The 17,658-nt window shown below is 41.9% G+C and overlaps 1 protein-coding gene across 4 annotated transcripts in view; it reads left to right on the top strand.

Annotated features, from left to right (window-relative positions):
- Positions 1-71: 71 nt before the first annotated feature.
- The window catches only part of Nedd4 (E3 ubiquitin-protein ligase Nedd4), a 41,051-nt gene continuing 23,464 nt past the window's right edge, over positions 72-17,658 (top strand). The window contains exons 1-8 of one of the 4 annotated variants that reach the window (XM_077659815.1): positions 72-501; positions 1,507-1,598; positions 2,751-2,838; positions 5,749-5,787; positions 5,865-5,918; positions 6,163-6,269; positions 16,299-16,401; positions 17,295-17,497. In XM_077659815.1, the coding sequence (XP_077515941.1) occupies positions 460-501; positions 1,507-1,598; positions 2,751-2,838; positions 5,749-5,787; positions 5,865-5,918; positions 6,163-6,269; positions 16,299-16,401; positions 17,295-17,497 (728 nt within the window). In that variant the 5' untranslated portion in view covers positions 72-459. Of the gene's footprint in view, positions 502-1,506; positions 1,599-2,750; positions 2,839-5,748; positions 5,788-5,864; positions 5,919-6,087; positions 6,270-16,295; positions 16,402-17,294; positions 17,498-17,658 lie in introns of all 4 variants that reach the window. The other 3 variants (XM_077659814.1, XM_077659813.1, XM_077659812.1) reach the window with 3 other exon arrangements.

Genomic DNA, 17,658 nt, shown 5'->3' with positions numbered 1-17,658 from the left:
CAACTGTTTGTACCGGAAAGGTTTTTCTGGTTTTGGTTTCCACTTCATGAAGATCGGGAAATCGAAAATTCAGTGTGCTCGCGCGACATTTTGCGAGGCCTGGGTTAAGACTATATGTTTCGTCTAGAAGGCATCCAGTGCTTTCCAAATTCTTCTGTGAATATTCTGCAGTTGCAAATTGCACATGAAAAGCCTGTCCCTGAGGAGAGGCGTGTCCTGTTGTATACGCATCTGGGGGAATACGTCATGGTGATCGTCCTCCGTCCGTGCTGTGTAGTACGCGGAAATATCAGTAACCTGGAGTGGTCTGCGGTTTTAACCAAGTTTCGAGCGTCATGTGTTTTTTGTGAAGTGGATACAGCTTGAAGAAAGAACTCCACTCATCAGAAAGTTGCTGCGCGCCAAAGGAGAACCGAAAAATAGGACACAGCACGGAGCGCATCAAGCATTGCGTATGGCATGGCGGACGGTGGCCAGTCTGCGGAGAACACATCAGCCGAGGTTAGTGAAATTTTGACAGATCTTTATTTTGTTCTTAATGTCCTAGTGCCAGCTTTGAACAGCCTTGAACCGCACCGTGAGGGCTCTGAATGTTCACGCGGTGGTGACCGGGGTGGGGTGCATATAGCAAGGACATTTCCGAGCACATTTGGCGCATCACCATGAGACTTCGTTTGTCAACAACTTCACAGCAACCTCCTAAAGGCTTTAATCTTTCCATCAGAACTCTTGGGAGCGGTGATGTGGCACATAATTTCGCAGAAATACGCCGTTATCTCTCTTATTGGTTGGTGAAACGTGTACTGTTTGTTGGAAACCCGGTTCAATACCCGCGTATCCTCTCAGCTGATCACGTCGCCGATGACGGGCGTTGACTTTGCCGCGGGTGTTTATTGGCGTGATTGGTCCTGTCTAGAGGAGCCAGAAATATGTGCGTATGATTTGTAAACAAAGTATGGAGTTAAGAAATGCGTGTACGAGAGAAAACGGCACAAAGTGACTCTGCGGCTTGGAAAAAAAGGAACTTTCGAGAGCGGCGCTTCGCGTGCATATTATTCGGGCCTCGCAGTCTCGAGTTCTTCGTTCACAGAATGGTGGCTAGGTACAGCGATAGCACTTGCTGAGCCGTTACGATCGATGATATACCAATAGTTAAGTCTGTCGCATCCGGTTAAATAACCTCACAACACCAGGCGTTTTACGAGCTAGTGCGCAGGCGGTATGAAGACAAGGTCACCACTGTTTGCTCTCGCTATCTTCACTCTTTCCCTGGTCCCAGCCCCCACCTAAAAGAAAAAAGAAAAATTGCGGTCTCAGAATCGAATATCGTACAATTTTAAAATTATGTCGTCCATGTGCATATCTCGTGGATTGCAGCGGCATCCGGCGACTGCTTTTAGTAGGCATTTCTAGCACAACTAAAGTATGTGTGGTTGAACCGCGCGTTATATCGTAAACGTGTGTGAGGAGGGCCTGGCCAACTGCCTGGCTGCTGTTGTCTTGCAGGAGGGCACGAGTCAGGGCAGCCCCACAAAACTCTTACGGCTGCGGATTGTGGCAGGCCACAGCCTGGCCAAAAAGGACATCTTTGGAGCCAGGCAAGGGTCTTGTTTTATTTAACCGAATCATCTTTGTCGCACTTTAATATCTCAGGGTGTACAAATCTTGTAAGAGTTGATACTTCAGAAAGGAGCTCCAGCGAATCAAGTTATTTAATTTTGCTCTCTTTGGCACCTTTAGGTCCTGACCATAACATAGTTTAGATGTAAGGACATTTCCTGTGCATTCAATAAACAAATTTTTCCTATTTATTATGTTCTGTGCAGAACTCGCTGCTTTGCACTGCAGTTCTTTTCGGTGCTTACTGTCATGGATCTAAGCTGTTTAATTATATTTTATTGTTCGTTCTAAGCCAAATGTTAGCTACATCATAATCAGATCTAAAATAGTGCAACAGGTGTTTTACAGCACCTTAGCAGTGTTTAAAGGTACTGAGTACAGCTCCATCAAAGTTATTCTTAGTAAAAATCAATTCTGTGGCTCCTTTTGACTATGTTGATGTTTGTCTGACAGCAAATAATGCATCTGTTGATAAATTGCATTTCAAAATTTTCCCGTCACTTGATTCGAACTCGCCGGCATCTACACCTCTCTCTTTCGTGACATCTACATTAGGAAGGACTCCATGATCACTCTTTTGAAGTGAATGGCAGTGCAGCCTAGCTGTTGAGATCTTTTCCCAAAAAACTGTGCCGGTGCACTGCAGTTTGCTTGTAAAATCAGGCAGTGATGATGACACATTCATTTTATTTTTTTGGCATTTTCCAACTTATCGAAATTTCAGTGCAAGTAGTGCTTTTATCATTAAAATGCAGTAATCTTATTGATACAGGCGGAATTCAATTTGGCCTCAGTGTCCCTTTAATGGCACCAAAGACTTCAACACCCGTGAAATTTGCACTGTTGGCCAAGGGCTGATATTCAAGTCTACTGTACTTTGAATTAGCATATGCAATCCTGATTTTGCATTCCACTAAGAATAGGTGAGTGCTTACATTTCAGACATGCATTCTGAACACAGAAAGGCTGAACTATTCCCAGAGGCATTCGTTTGTGCTTGCAAAACAGTGTGAGCGAGGTTCTAGTAGTGGTTTAAGTGTAGTATGTACATATTTTTTATAGCTATTCTGAAAGTAATGCAAGGATACATGCTATGTTAATACTGCTGACAGCTTACTTTTTTTTTTCAGTGACCCTTATGTGCGGATCGACCTCGTCAAGGCTAGGGGTGACAGTTATACAGTTTTGGATTCATTGTACACGAAAACTAAAAAGAAAGTGAGTTTATCTTTGGGACTCTGCAGCATAGAAAATTGCAGTGAACTGTACTTCATTTGCAGCTGTACAAAGGAAGCCTGGGCTAAAGGCATTTTAATAAAAATCATCCTTGCTGTCAATCTTGACTATTCTAATAAATGGCATTGTACACACAGATGCTGTCATTTGTTAGCCAGTGGGTGAGGGTAGATTAAAGTAGGGAATATATTTCATAGTATTTGAAAAGTCGCATTTTAGTGACATACAAAATCAAACTTTTGATATGAAACTTTGCATTGATTTCAGGTGTTTTTCTTAAATTACGAAAATTCATAATGTATATCTATCGCTTTTATGATCAATCTTTATAAGACTACCTTTGCTGTAACAAAGATATTGTTATTCTGGAAATGGGTAAACAGGACTGTTTCAGTCAAACAAATCCGACAACTAGACTGCTTGTACAAATCATTACTAAGTGAACTGTGTGCTTCAATAAAGCACAAAAATTTTAGTCAACTCCAGGTATGTTTTAACTAAGAGATCATCCTTCACCTTTATATCATGTGCGGTGAGGTAAACTGTATCATCATTTCCCCTACAGTGTCTTAAATGGTGCAGTTTGAAAAAAAAAAATGCTTTGTAATCAACTTCTATGTAACTACACTGTCTTCTAACATTTTTGTGAAGCATATAAGCATCATACCAGTCTCACTGAGGTTCACCATGGTATTTAGTTCTCTAATTGTGCTAACCAAAGTTAACACAGGTAAAAGAACTGTGTTTTAAAGAGTCAGGTGCAAAAGTATTGTTTTAATTACACTCACTATCGTGAATCGCGAAAAAGTTTAATGGTGTGCAGTAAGATAATTCTAAGTGTGATTAGCTTTCCTAAACAATACACTATAGTGTGGTTGACAACAGCATGACGTCGCAGGGCAGGTGCAGAAGTTTCTTGAGGTGCATACAATTAATTTTCATGATGAGCATGCTATTTGGAAGGGCATTCAGAGTAAATTTACATAGTCAAATGTCTCCATTCTGTAAAGCTGCATGATCAGCACCAGACATGTCACCGCTGGCTTGTGACATCATGTCGGGGAATCTTCTTCGGGGAGTCACAGCTGCAACCAGTCTGTGTTAGCAAACCCTGGAAGTAAATAAATAAATTTAATAAAAGCTGCAGTGTGTTGAGGAATTCAAGATTTTGTATTGTTATTAGCAGTGGCATCTCATTCATTTGAAGCTCAAGAAACGAGAGCTGAAATTTTAGTGTCCGTAGGTGCCCCATTGAGGCCTTTTGAATGTGAAAATAGTTTGCCCCCTTAGCTTCTGCTCCTTTTGCCTAAGGACTCAACTCTAACAGCAAGACCCACTAGAGATACACATACAAGTGAAATTGGGTTACAAAGGTATTTAGACCAACCCACTGTGCTGGCTTAGCGGCTGCGGTGCTCAGTTGCTAAGCCCAAGGATGCGTGATTGAATTCTGGCCGTGGTAGCCGCATTTCACTGGAAGCAAAAATGCAAAAATTTCTGTGTACTGTAGGATTTCAGTGCACATTAGAAGAGCTCCAGGTGGTCTAAATTAATCCATAGCTCTCTACTAGGGCATCTCTCGCAGCCCATGTGCGGCTTCAGAAGAATAAACATCCCGTACAATATCTATTTAGACCAGTGACACCTTTGACCGATTTTTCATGCAGCATTTGTGCTTTGTTCATTATCGGACTTGATATGTTGACAAAGGAAGTGCAAGTTGGCACTGAGGTTGTGAACTGCTTGTTCTTTGAAAATACCCTCAAACTAGTTCATTTTTGCTTAACTCCTAAAGCACCACGGAGTAAAAAAAATTCCATCTGCATTTTGACTGTAACATCTGAACGAAATATCGAATGCAACCTTGTGCATGACCAAAGTTTAGACAGGCCCAGTTCCCTCTTTCTCAGACTGTCTTGACCATTGCATTTTAATGATGCAAAAGCAGTTTCTGATTGCATTATTCAACTCAAAACAGCAGCTGAGCTCAATGTCTGTGGCTGTTGATCAAACAGGTGTGAAACAAGAAGGTTCTGTTAGAGAATTTCATGTTGAAGTTCAATCACTGCTAGAATAAAGGAAAAAAAGAAAATGCCATCACTGACATCCATGTCCCTTGAAGATTCTTTCTGACTCTGTTTTATCAGTTTTATGTGTTGCAAGATTGTTACAAAAAAAAACATACTTGTTTATATAAATAATAACGATGTGAAGGTTGCGACAGTGCATTGCTGATAAAGATATTTTTTAAACTTTTGTTGCTATAATAAACATCACAAATGATGAATATTTGAACATGGTTTTGGTGCATTTTGGCACTTCTAACTAAAGAAAGTAGCGCTCACTGTGTCAAGGTAGCGTGGCTGATTTTCTCCGGCATCCACCAATGGCAGTAAAAAGAGCGAATGACAGGTTCATCCTCGGCACAAATTTTTTTCTTTGAACAGCACTGATGGCACTGTACTGCTATTGATACTTAAAATTTCCATGCTGTAGCATTCAGCAACTGCTGCACTGTACTTTAGCACTCTTAGGTTTGTGTCCTATGTGTTCTGTAAATTGGGTTTCAGAACATAAAAGTACATAAATAAAACAGGTGCTTACGCAAACTATGTACAATTAACGGGGTCAGTGAAATACTGCATCTGTGGGAAGCCTTGTGTTGCAACATGTATTGTTAGTCACACTTTTTGTGTATTACTCTTGGCAGGTTTGTAACCAAAATGCTTTTTTTCATATGGGAGTACTCAGTCATCATTGTGATGTTTTTGTGTGTTGAAGAACATAATTTTCTATTACCTATATTGCCACACATGCCTGATGCATGTTTCACATTTGTGCCAAAGTGCTGTTGACAGTGCGTGACACCCTTTTGTTCTGTGCATCTTTTAGACGCTGCACCCAAAATGGGACGAGGAGTTTGTGATCAAGGTAAACTTGCCGCCTTTTGTCTGTGGAAGCTTGTGTGACGTTCTGATTTTACTTTGTCGTTTGCACTCTTGTTCCAGGTTGATCCTCAAGAACACAAGATAGTCATGGAAGTCTTTGATGAAAACAGGCTGGTGAGCTACCCTCGTCCATTGCTCTCCATTACCGTGAAAGCGATGAGTGCACACTGTGGTCTTTATGTGCGCTGTAGGTGGGCTTGGCCGTGTGGCCTCTTTCTCCCCTTCCGCGCTCTGATGGCCGATGCCTTGTCAATGCATTCTGTGCGTTTTGGATCCTCCACAGTCTTTATGGCGAGGAATGCGATCGAACAGTGTGCCTGCTGCTGTCACAGTGTCTGGTGTGCGCGCAATGCCACAGACTCGCGATGACTTCCTGGGTCTGGTGGAGTTGCCCCTGGCGGCCATACCAGTGGAACGACCAGGCAGACACATCCCTCACAAATACTACCTGCTGAGGCCACGCAGGTGAGCTGGGCCTGGCTGGTGGCAAGGCTGCTTGCATTATCTGCCAATCTCACTTCACTCGTCAGGGGAGTGGTGCTGCTCAGAGCTCGCTGAGGCATGACTGTTACTTAGTTTCACATTGCTTGGGAAGGCTTAGGTCACTGCAGTTGCTGAATACCTTTTGTCTGCTTGCCCTGAGGCTGTGCAAGGAAATGGGATCCCATTGGTTTTGGGATACCATGCATGACAACACCTGCTTGCAGTGCAGTAAGCATAAATGTGGTTTTGGTGGTTTGAGATGCCATCAGGAGGAAATGGGCATAACTGCCATGCATTTTGATCTTCTCAATCTCATTGGCATGGCTCAGTTATATTTATTTGTTATGGACATAGGTTCTGTCTACGCTTGGAAAAACGGCTTGCAACTATTTTAATGCAGTCACCACCAAGAGCTGTGACAGACCAGGTCTGTAGCGCTAAGTTCCTGATTTGCTTAACAGTGTTCTTTTCTTTTTTCTTCTTCGTCCTGTCTTCTGTGTTTCGTCTCTGGTCACTAGTGGTTGATGGCTTTAGGTTGCCAGCACTGGATTTTTCAGTAACCTACAAGGACAACCACACATAGCAGTGGTATATTTGATGCAGATTGCGAATATTGCGACGATGAAGATGCAAAAGAGGGGAAATGCGTGGCAACAGGTACATGAACATGCTCATATGTAAAACCTTGCAGAAGAACATTTGCAGTGAGTACAAAACGCAACAGGTAAAGTTCCTATAGTCCAGGTTTGCGTAAACAACCTCACTTCCGGCCAATCTGAGCTTGTGCTCACTACTGCAGCAGGTGGAAAATCCCATTTTTTTATGTTTATGAACTGCGGTATTCCATAATTGCAACGAGCACCTGAAGCAAAAATCTCTTTCATTACTAAACAGGCAAAGAGCCTAGTAGCATTATTGAAATTGTGCCGCCTTAGTACTACCATGATGGGGCAAGTGCAGAGTTGTCTTTATTCTGCTCACAAAGGGCTCCCACTGTAGTTGCTTTGCTTCACATTTACCGAGTACTTTAACTGTTTTTATGAACCGTGGTATTCCTTAATTGCAACGAGCACCTGAAGCAAAAATCTTTTTCATTACTAAACAGGCAAAGAGCCTAGCAGCATAATTTAAATTGTGCCGCCTTAGTACTACCATGATGGGGCAAGTGCAGAGTTGTCTTTATTCTGCTCACAAAGGGCTCCCACTATAGTTGCTTTGCTTCACATTTACCGAGTACTTTAACTGTTTTTATGAACCGTGGTATTCCTTAATTGCAACGAGCACCTGAAGCAAAAATCTTTTTCATTACTAAACAGGCAAAGAGCCTAGCAGCATAATTTAAATTGTGCCGCCTTAGTACTACCATGATGGGGCAAGTGCAGAGTTGTCTTTATTCTGCTCACAAAGGGCTCCCACTGTAGTTGCTTTGCTTCACATTTACCGAGTACTTTAACTGTTTTTATGAACCGTGGTATTCCTTAATTGCAACGAGCACCTGAAGCAAAAATCTTTTTCATTACTAAACAGGCAAAGAGCCTAGCAGCATAATTTAAATTGTGCCGCCTTAGTACTACCATGATGGGGCAAGTGCAGAGTTGTCTTTATTCTGCTCACAAAGGGCTCCCACTGTAGTTGCTTTGCTTCACATTTACCGAGTACTTTAACTGTTTTTATGAACCGTGGTATTCCTTAATTGCAACGAGCACCTGAAGCAAAAATCTTTTTCATTACTAAACAGGCAAAGAGCCTAGCAGCATAATTTAAATTGTGCCGCCTTAGTACTACCATGATGGGGCAAGTGCAGAGTTGTCTTTATTCTGCTCACAAAGGGCTCCCACTATAGTTGCTTTGCTTCACATTTACCGAGTACTTTAACTGTTTTTATGAACCGTGGTATTCCTTAATTGCAACGAGCACCTGAAGCAAAAATCTTTTTCATTACTAAACAGGCAAAGAGCCTAGCAGCATAATTTAAATTGTGCCGCCTTAGTACTACCATGATGGGGCAAGTGCAGAGTTGTCTTTATTCTGCTCACAAAGGGCTCCCACTATAGTTGCTTTGCTTCACATTTACCGAGTACTTTAACTGTTTTTATGAACCGTGGTATTCCTTAATTGCAACGAGCACCTGAAGCAAAAATTTTTTTCATTACTAAACAGGCAAAGAGCCTAGTAGCATAATTTAAATTGTGCTGCCTTAGTACTACCATGATGGGGCGAGTGCAGAGTTGTCTTTATTCTGCTCACAAAGGGCTCCCACTGTAGTTGCTTTGCTTCACATTTACCGAGTACTTTAACTGTTTTTATGAACCGTGGTATTCCTTAATTGCAACGAGCACCTGAAGCAAAAATTTTTTTCATTACTAAACAGGCAAAGAGCCTAGTAGCATAATTTAAATTGTGCCGCCTTAGTACTACCATGATGGGGCAAGTGCAGAGTTGTCTTTATTCTGCTCACAAAGGGCTCCCACTATAGTTGCTTTGCTTCACATTTACCGAGTACTTTAACTGTTTTTATGAACCGTGGTATTCCTTAATTGCAACGAGCACCTGAAGCAAAAATCTTTTTCATTACTAAACAGGCAAAGAGCCTAGCAGCATAATTTAAATTGTGCCGCCTTAGTACTACCATGATGGGGCAAGTGCAGAGTTGTCTTTATTCTGCTCACAAAGGGCTCCCACTGTAGTTGCTTTGCTTCACATTTACCGAGTACTTTAACTGTTTTTATGAACCGTGGTATTCCTTAATTGCAACGAGCACCTGAAGCAAAAATCTTTTTCATTACTAAACAGGCAAAGAGCCTAGCAGCATAATTTAAATTGTGCCGCCTTAGTACTACCATGATGGGGCAAGTGCAGAGTTGTCTTTATTCTGCTCACAAAGGGCTCCCACTGTAGTTGCTTTGCTTCACATTTACCGAGTACTTTAACTGTTTTTATGAACCGTGGTATTCCTTAATTGCAACGAGCACCTGAAGCAAAAATCTTTTTCATTACTAAACAGGCAAAGAGCCTAGCAGCATAATTTAAATTGTGCCGCCTTAGTACTACCATGATGGGGCAAGTGCAGAGTTGTCTTTATTCTGCTCACAAAGGGCTCCCACTATAGTTGCTTTGCTTCACATTTACCGAGTACTTTAACTGTTTTTATGAACCGTGGTATTCCTTAATTGCAACGAGCACCTGAAGCAAAAATCTTTTTCATTACTAAACAGGCAAAGAGCCTAGCAGCATAATTTAAATTGTGCCGCCTTAGTACTACCATGATGGGGCAAGTGCAGAGTTGTCTTTATTCTGCTCACAAAGGGCTCCCACTATAGTTGCTTTGCTTCACATTTACCGAGTACTTTAACTGTTTTTATGAACCGTGGTATTCCTTAATTGCAACGAGCACCTGAAGCAAAAATTTTTTTCATTACTAAACAGGCAAAGAGCCTAGTAGCATAATTTAAATTGTGCTGCCTTAGTACTACCATGATGGGGCGAGTGCAGAGTTGTCTTTATTCTGCTCACAAAGGGCTCCCACTGTAGTTGCTTTGCTTCACATTTACCGAGTACTTTAACTGTTTTTATGAACCGTGGTATTCCTTAATTGCAACGAGCACCTGAAGCAAAAATTTTTTTCATTACTAAACAGGCAAAGAGCCTAGTAGCATAATTTAAATTGTGCTGCCTTAGTACTACCATGATGGGGCGAGTGCAGAGTTGTCTTTATTCTGCTCACAAAGGGCTCCCACTGTAGTTGCTTTGCTTCACATTTACCGAGTACTTTAACTGTTTTTATGAACCGTGGTATTCCATAATTGCAACGAGCACCTGAAGCAAAAATTTTTTTCATTACTAAACAGGCAAAGAGCCTAGTAGCATAATTTAAATTGTGCTGCCTTAGTACTACCATGATGGGGCGAGTGCAGAGTTGTCTTTATTCTGCTCACAAAGGGCTCCCACTGTAGTTGCTTTGCTTCACATTTACCGAGTACTTTAACTGTTTTTATGAACCGTGGTATTCCTTAATTGCAACGAGCACCTGAAGCAAAAATCTTTTTCATTACTAAACAGGCAAAGAGCCTAGCAGCATAATTTAAATTGTGCCGCCTTAGTACTACCATGATGGGGCAAGTGCAGAGTTGTCTTTATTCTGCTCACAAAGGGCTCCCACTGTAGTTGCTTTGCTTCACATTTACCGAGTACTTTAACTGTTTTTATGAACCGTGGTATTCCTTAATTGCAACGAGCACCTGAAGCAAAAATTTTTTTCATTACTAAACAGGCAAAGAGCCTAGTAGCATAATTTAAATTGTGCTGCCTTAGTACTACCATGATGGGGCGAGTGCAGAGTTGTCTTTATTCTGCTCACAAAGGGCTCCCACTGTAGTTGCTTTGCTTCACATTTACCGAGTACTTTAACTGTTTTTATGAACCGTGGTATTCCTTAATTGCAACGAGCACCTGAAGCAAAAATCTTTTTCATTACTAAACAGGCAAAGAGCCTAGTAGCATAATTTAAATTGTGCTGCCTTAGTACTACCATGATGGGGCAAGTGCAGAGTTGTCTTTATTCTGCTCACAAAGGGCTCCCACTGTAGTTGCTTTGCTTCACATTTACCGAGTACTTTAACTGTTTTTATGAACCGTGGTATTCCTTAATTGCAACGAGCACCTGAAGCAAAAATTTTTTTCATTACTAAACAGGCAAAGAGCCTAGTAGCATAATTTAAATTGTGCTGCCTTAGTACTACCATGATGGGGCGAGTGCAGAGTTGTCTTTATTCTGCTCACAAAGGGCTCCCACTGTAGTTGCTTTGCTTCACATTTACCGAGTACTTTAACTGTTTTTATGAACCGTGGTATTCCTTAATTGCAACGAGCACCTGAAGCAAAAATCTTTTTCATTACTAAACAGGCAAAGAGCCTAGTAGCATAATTTAAATTGTGCTGCCTTAGTACTACCATGATGGGGCGAGTGCAGAGTTGTCTTTATTCTGCTCACAAAGGGCTCCCACTGTAGTTGCTTTGCTTCACATTTACCGAGTACTTTAACTGTTTTTATGAACCGTGGTATTCCTTAATTGCAACGAGCACCTGAAGCAAAAATTTTTTTCATTACTAAACAGGCAAAGAGCCTAGTAGCATTATTGAAATTGTGCCGCCTTAGTACTACCATGATGGGGCAAGTGCAGAGTTGTCTTTATTCTGCTCACAAAGGGCTCCCACTATAGTTGCTTTGCTTCACATTTACCGAGTACTTTAACTGTTTTTATGAACCGTGGTATTCCTTAATTGCAACGAGCACCTGAAGCAAAAATTTTTTTCATTACTAAACAGGCAAAGAGCCTAGTAGCATAATTTAAATTGTGCTGCCTTAGTACTACCATGATGGGGCGAGTGCAGAGTTGTCTTTATTCTGCTCACAAAGGGCTCCCACTATAGTTGCTTTGCTTCACATTTACCGAGTACTTTAACTGTTTTTATGAACCGTGGTATTCCATAATTGCAACGAGCACGTGAAGCAAAAATCTTTTTCATTTCTAAACAGGCAAAGAGCCTAGTAGCATTATTGAAATTGTGCCGCCTTAGTACTACCATGATGGGGCGAGTGCAGAGTTGTCTTTATTCTGCTCACAAAGGGCTCCCACTATAGTTGCTTTGCTTCACATTTACCGAGTACTTTAACTGTTTTTATTAAACACCATTCTTGGGAAGGAAACACTTGTATTTACTTCATTTCCAACTCACACCGCTGAAAGTGCTTGGCATTGTTTTTGCTCAGTTCTGTATTTATTGCACGTGTATATCTGTGGTTGTTTGTTTGGTCAGTAGAAGTGAAATTCAATAACACTGGTGCACCGAAATTTCAGTGCAACATAAAATAATACCAGGTGGCTGAAACTAATCTGGAACCTTCCACTATAGCATGCTTAAGTTCAATAGCTTACTGCTATTACTATGGTTAGAGGCCAACACATTTCTGTTTAAACCATAAAACAGCAATAACAGTTCACCGAATTCATTGTTTGAAATTGGTTTTAACCGAAAAAAGTCAGTATTCCTGATGTGCATGTCACAACTAGCCACTATTCAGTACCAGTTACAGTACGAGTAGGTCACAGGAGAAAATTAAAATGCTGCAGCCAGGAACAAGGTAAGACAGTGGCATCTTTGGAATTTAGTACTGTAGGTGTGAGTTTTGAGGCAGTGATCGTCAGACATGTTGTTGCAGGTCAGGAGGCTCCATGGTCTAGTCAAGTGTTATCGGCCAGCATAGCTTCGTCTGTTTTGACTTAACACCGGCTTAGGGCCGTTACTGGGTTAATTAGGTTTCATCACTCTATCTAAGGACAGGATATGGGTGGAGGTCTGAAGAGGGAGACCTCGCCTACACCACTGGTGAATCGCAGGTTACACTGACAACTTTTGGAACCGTAACAAGCAACCGTCAACGCAAAGACATCCATAAATGCCACAAAAGTGTCATGTTCTGGCTTCCGCAATGGTGAAGTGGCAATTTCATCGCTGCCGTCAGCACTACGACCACATGATACATGATCCTCTTGTTCAGTGCAGTGTGCAACCAGAACATGACAACCAAGTTTTTAAAACTAAACTTCCACCCACTTTTTTTTTTTTTTTCACAGCCTAGTCATTTAATTTCGACACTTACTTTTTGTTATGTCTTCAGCAAGGATAGGGCTTAGTATGGGAATTTGTGAGTTAATTACTGCTGCATAAGCTGCTCATACTAAAGAAAAAAGTCCAAGCTAAACAGTATGTCACTTTTAACCGCACGGAGATATCATATATTCCACCGAAAAAGAAATGAAAAGTCATGCATAGAAATAATATTCACTGAAAGAAATTGAGTTTCATCCTGAAGAACATTTAAAAAAAGCCAGCTCAGTTTCAGAAAAGATAAACAAAGTCCAACCCCTGATTATAATTTGAGCCTATAAGGTAGACAGAAACAACTTTAATGAATGCTAAAATAAAAAATGTGGCTGTAACAAATTTTAAGATGGTAAAGGAACCTCGGTTAATTAAGTTTAGTGTTATAGCTGTCATGGTGCAGTGCAAAAATTCAAAGCAGATTACGTGCCTCTTTTAGAGGAACAAATTTCCACCGTTCAAACTAAAATTTCCAGAAGCTCCACTCAGTAAACAAACATCAACATATGGCATTATGTATCTGTCGCAATGTTTTCACAAACAAAATATAATTTTCAAGAATGATTGTGTAATTCATTGTAACCACAGCCCTCTGTTCCTTCTTTTGCTTCTGCTAAGCTCTTTTGACTTCGTGAAGCTTCTTACATGTTCCCGAACTTTGTTTCATCCCCCTAGAGATGTCAAGGAACAGTACTTGCAATACAAGGGGTAATTCACTTCGAATAAGGCTTACCCCAACAGGATGAAGCAATGCAAGAGAACAGGGCAAGGGCTACTTTCAGCTGTGGTTATGGGAGGAACTACCATGTATCACATTCTTCCGAACCATTTGAGAAAGTCTTTTTCAGTTTTGTACAGAATCAGGTTAGCACAGCTGACGCCCCCAGTACTGAATTTTCTGATATAGTAGCAGTAGCATTGTCAGTTTCCGTGCTGCGTCATTTTTGCTTTTTCTTGATATATACATGTTTTGCACAATCATGCTTTGCAACCAAACTTTTGTCAGTGAAATGGCAGGTGAAGATGAATTGTTTTCTCACAACCTATCATTAATACACTAACAAGTAAGGCTGCTTCTGGAAGACAGAAAGCTGGTCAAGTTGATTAGAATTCATACTGCAACAGTGCGAAAGACTGGGATAAAGAAGTTTTAAAGTGTTGAGCAGGCTTGTTCCTTTCGATCTAGTACCACATTACTCAGGTGGCATCGCAGGCGGCATCTTCTCTCACCACAACATGAATTACAAAGTAGATCTCGACTTTCAATTGGCGTTGAGTTTTCACAGCATTTAGGTTTACCAACATAATTCTTCATTGGCAGCGCCAAATATAACGTTCTCACAAGAGACAGGGACGTTCAAAGCTACGATGACATGATGACGTTAGATGACGCGTGCCTGCACATTGGGGTACCAGTCTAGAATGCCATGACTTATTCCAAAAACAGTCTTCTTCAACTTTCGTCTCCACAGTTGATGTCTTCATGGAGCTCCTTGCACTGATAATATGCGAGGCCACAGAGAAGAGTTTTTCCACATCAATTCATGTTGTGGTGAGAGAAGGTGCCGCCTGAGTTTTGTGCTATAACAGGAGACAACAGCCTCATTTGCATGCTCATTGTGGTCAAGCTGTGATTTTTTATGCTTGTTCCAAAAGAAAAGGTACTTGTTTTATGCCCCGCCTTGACTTTATACCCACTTGAGGTGCATATTCAACAGCTATAAACACTTGTGTCTCATTAAGTAACCAGGTAGTGCAACTACAATTCTGTCACTATCTTCTGCATGGCTAGTTGACCTTTATTCCATTGCCACCATAGGCAAAAGAAGAATTGCACAGATGTGAGCGGTATGAAAGGTAGCATGTGAGCATCATATGTCGCTTTGCACCAACTGTTGGAGGCACGGACTGTCATGCGTGTGTGACCTCTGGATTGGGAAACAGGATAGTGGTACGTGCTGAATCACCACAACGGCTTTCACTGCCCTGATGCTCTCTTAAATTTGAAACACACTGCAAAAAACTTGCACTGATGTGCCTCCAGATTTTCAGAACAGCTAGGGGTACACCATTTATGCGGTGCGACATGCACTCGCTTGTTCCCTTTCATATTGCTTGCACCAGTGCCTGTACCGGGCCAAACTCGGGTGACAACTCTGCTAGGCTTGGCTCGGACCATAACATACATTCTGCAAGCATTCTGTTTGAAAACAAGTCCGCACCAACCTGTTCTGCCGTGTTCTGTTACACAGTTCTGGCCGATGTAATTAGGGCTGCCGATAAGGCACCATGTGTTTTCATACTGTTGTACAACACATCTGCTTGCCACGTTATGTACAGAGCATTGCGACTTCATGTTACGTGCTGCTGTTCTAATCCTTAGAGTACTAGTACATATGTTGTTCCTGCATGCACAGTAGTTTGTTTTGTGCTTTGAAGCATTGTTTCAAGTGCCATTTTCATTTTGTGTGTTATGGTTAATAATGAAGTGAGCTTTGCAGAATCAGTTCTGGGAACATGTTTGCGAACAACACACAAACGGTATTGTGTTCATCACTGAGCTACAAAGTGATAACCAGTTGCAGGTTGCCTACCAGGTTGTCTAGTTAGGAAGGGCACAGGTGCATTGGGGAGTTACTAGAATGAAGAAGCCTTTATTCCAAGATGCCATTAACAGCTACGATAGTCATGAAAAGTTTACAGACGTTTTAGAAACTTGGTCCCTAAAACCTATAATGAAAAAACTCAGGCTCACAGTGGCCAAGAAACTGCGAGTTGTTTCATGCATTTTGTAATTATCTGGATAGCACGCAAATGCCATGCATTGAGTTCCAAAGTAGGTCCATCATTGGTGTGAACTATTGCCAGAGTGCATGATGCTTCATGATCTACATGAACAGCTGTGCAGATCTTTGTATAATTGGCAACCTGCAACTGGTTATCACTTTGTTGCTCAGCGATAAACATAAAATTGTTACTTATAGTGAATTCCACTGTTGATGTGTGGTAGTTAAGAATGTGCCTTCCACAGGTCAGTTTTGCGTAGTGTCTCAGGCTTTGCTGAGTCTGGGGCCATCGACATAGCCGCAGACTAGTTTCTCGTTGATTACTAAAAATCTGTAATTATCACTTGATTAGACTTTTAGCGCATTATTGTCTACCGTTTCCAACAATTTGGCAGATGCCACTTCACAAAATTGCAGTGGTCAAATGCACATTGTGCAGGATAAATTACTGGGTCAGTAGGCGAAGTGCTTGAGACACAAACAACAGTTTCAAAATGAATCTGAACCTTGCTAGGCTTTGGTAGATGCAGCCCTGTGAGATAGCCTGCCTTCTCTCCAGCAGCGCCAAGTCCCGGGTCAAGGGCCACCTGCAGGTCTACCATGCCTTCTTGCCTGATGGGGAGCAGCAGGCAGCAGAGAATGCAAACCAGAGTTCAACAGATGAGGTGTGTTGAACTCTTGAGATGCATGACAGAGGCTCATCATTATGTGCACAAAGTACACGATTTGCCATCTCTGGCTGGCAGATTAAAAAAAATCTCACTGTTCAAACTAGTGCCCTATTCATGCCCAGATATTGTGTGTGTGCAGAGTAGTATGTTATAGTCTATTTCTTTAACGCAATTGGCTGGATCATCTGTGACTACCGTTTACAGATAAGTTAGCATAGCAGCAGATCTGACAGGCGGCGCTACCTGCTTGGCCATGTAGCAATCGATGCAAAGAGCTTATGAATAGGGTGAATGTGTGAGTTGTATGGTTGCTGCTTTGCCCAGCAGGTGGTGCTGCCTGTCAAATCCACTGCTCTGCTCACTTCTTTGCAAACAGGAGTCACAGTCAGTAGTGGTTTCTTAGTGATTCCGAACTGTCCTAGAAACTGCAATCTTAAATTACTGGACCATAATGAGCTACTTTGTACATGCTGTGTGAGCGCAGCTAAAGCAGTAGTTAGCACAGAGGAATTTTTAAACCCAGCTGATCCGCCACCTGGCTTGCATCCTTACCCAGTGACCTTTTGAGGAGCCATTGTCAGAAGTATACTACATTTATGAGCACTGTCAAAATGACGCTGAGCTTCTTATTACACCCTGCTCCCTGAACAAGAGGAATCTTAGGCACCACAGTCAAATAGGCTTTTTAAAAGTGCTGTTGTCAGTGGTACAGTGTTCATAGGCATTATCAGAATGGTACTAAGTCGCTTATTATACTCTGCCTCGTACTTACAGATAAAAGCGCACAACAGGAACACAAGTAAAGAAATTTGTTGGTGTCTAGTCCATTCTATTTGTTACATGCTGCCAGCGAGGTAACTTCGTACCCCTTTGGATAACTTCCACAGGGCTGGGAGGTGGTGGACGCAGAAGATGGTGGGCCACCATCGTCCCAGGGGGGTGGTGGCAGCAGCAGCCCTGAGTTTGCAGGCGGCGAGACACCCCCATCGCCCCTGCCAGCCGGCTGGGAGGAACGGGAAGACGCCTGCGGACGTATCTACTATGTCAACCATGTGGCACGCACCACCCAGTGGGAACGCCCTGTGCAGGGGTAAGAGCACATTGTGGTTTTTCCTGCGCTCCAGAACTTTATTTGGCTAATCTATGGGAGGGCTGGGCTATTACTGGTAGTAACTAGTGTCAAATCTTTTTAGTGTGTTTTACTTCCTTGAGAACAACTCACCGTTACCCATTTTTGTGCGTCATAGTAAA

Source organism: Amblyomma americanum, chromosome 3 (genome assembly GCF_052857255.1).
Source record: "Amblyomma americanum isolate KBUSLIRL-KWMA chromosome 3, ASM5285725v1, whole genome shotgun sequence".
NCBI lineage: Eukaryota > Metazoa > Arthropoda > Arachnida > Ixodida > Ixodidae > Amblyomma > Amblyomma americanum.
Note: the sequence above shows the minus strand (reverse complement) of the source record. Positions and strands in the feature narration are given on the sequence as shown.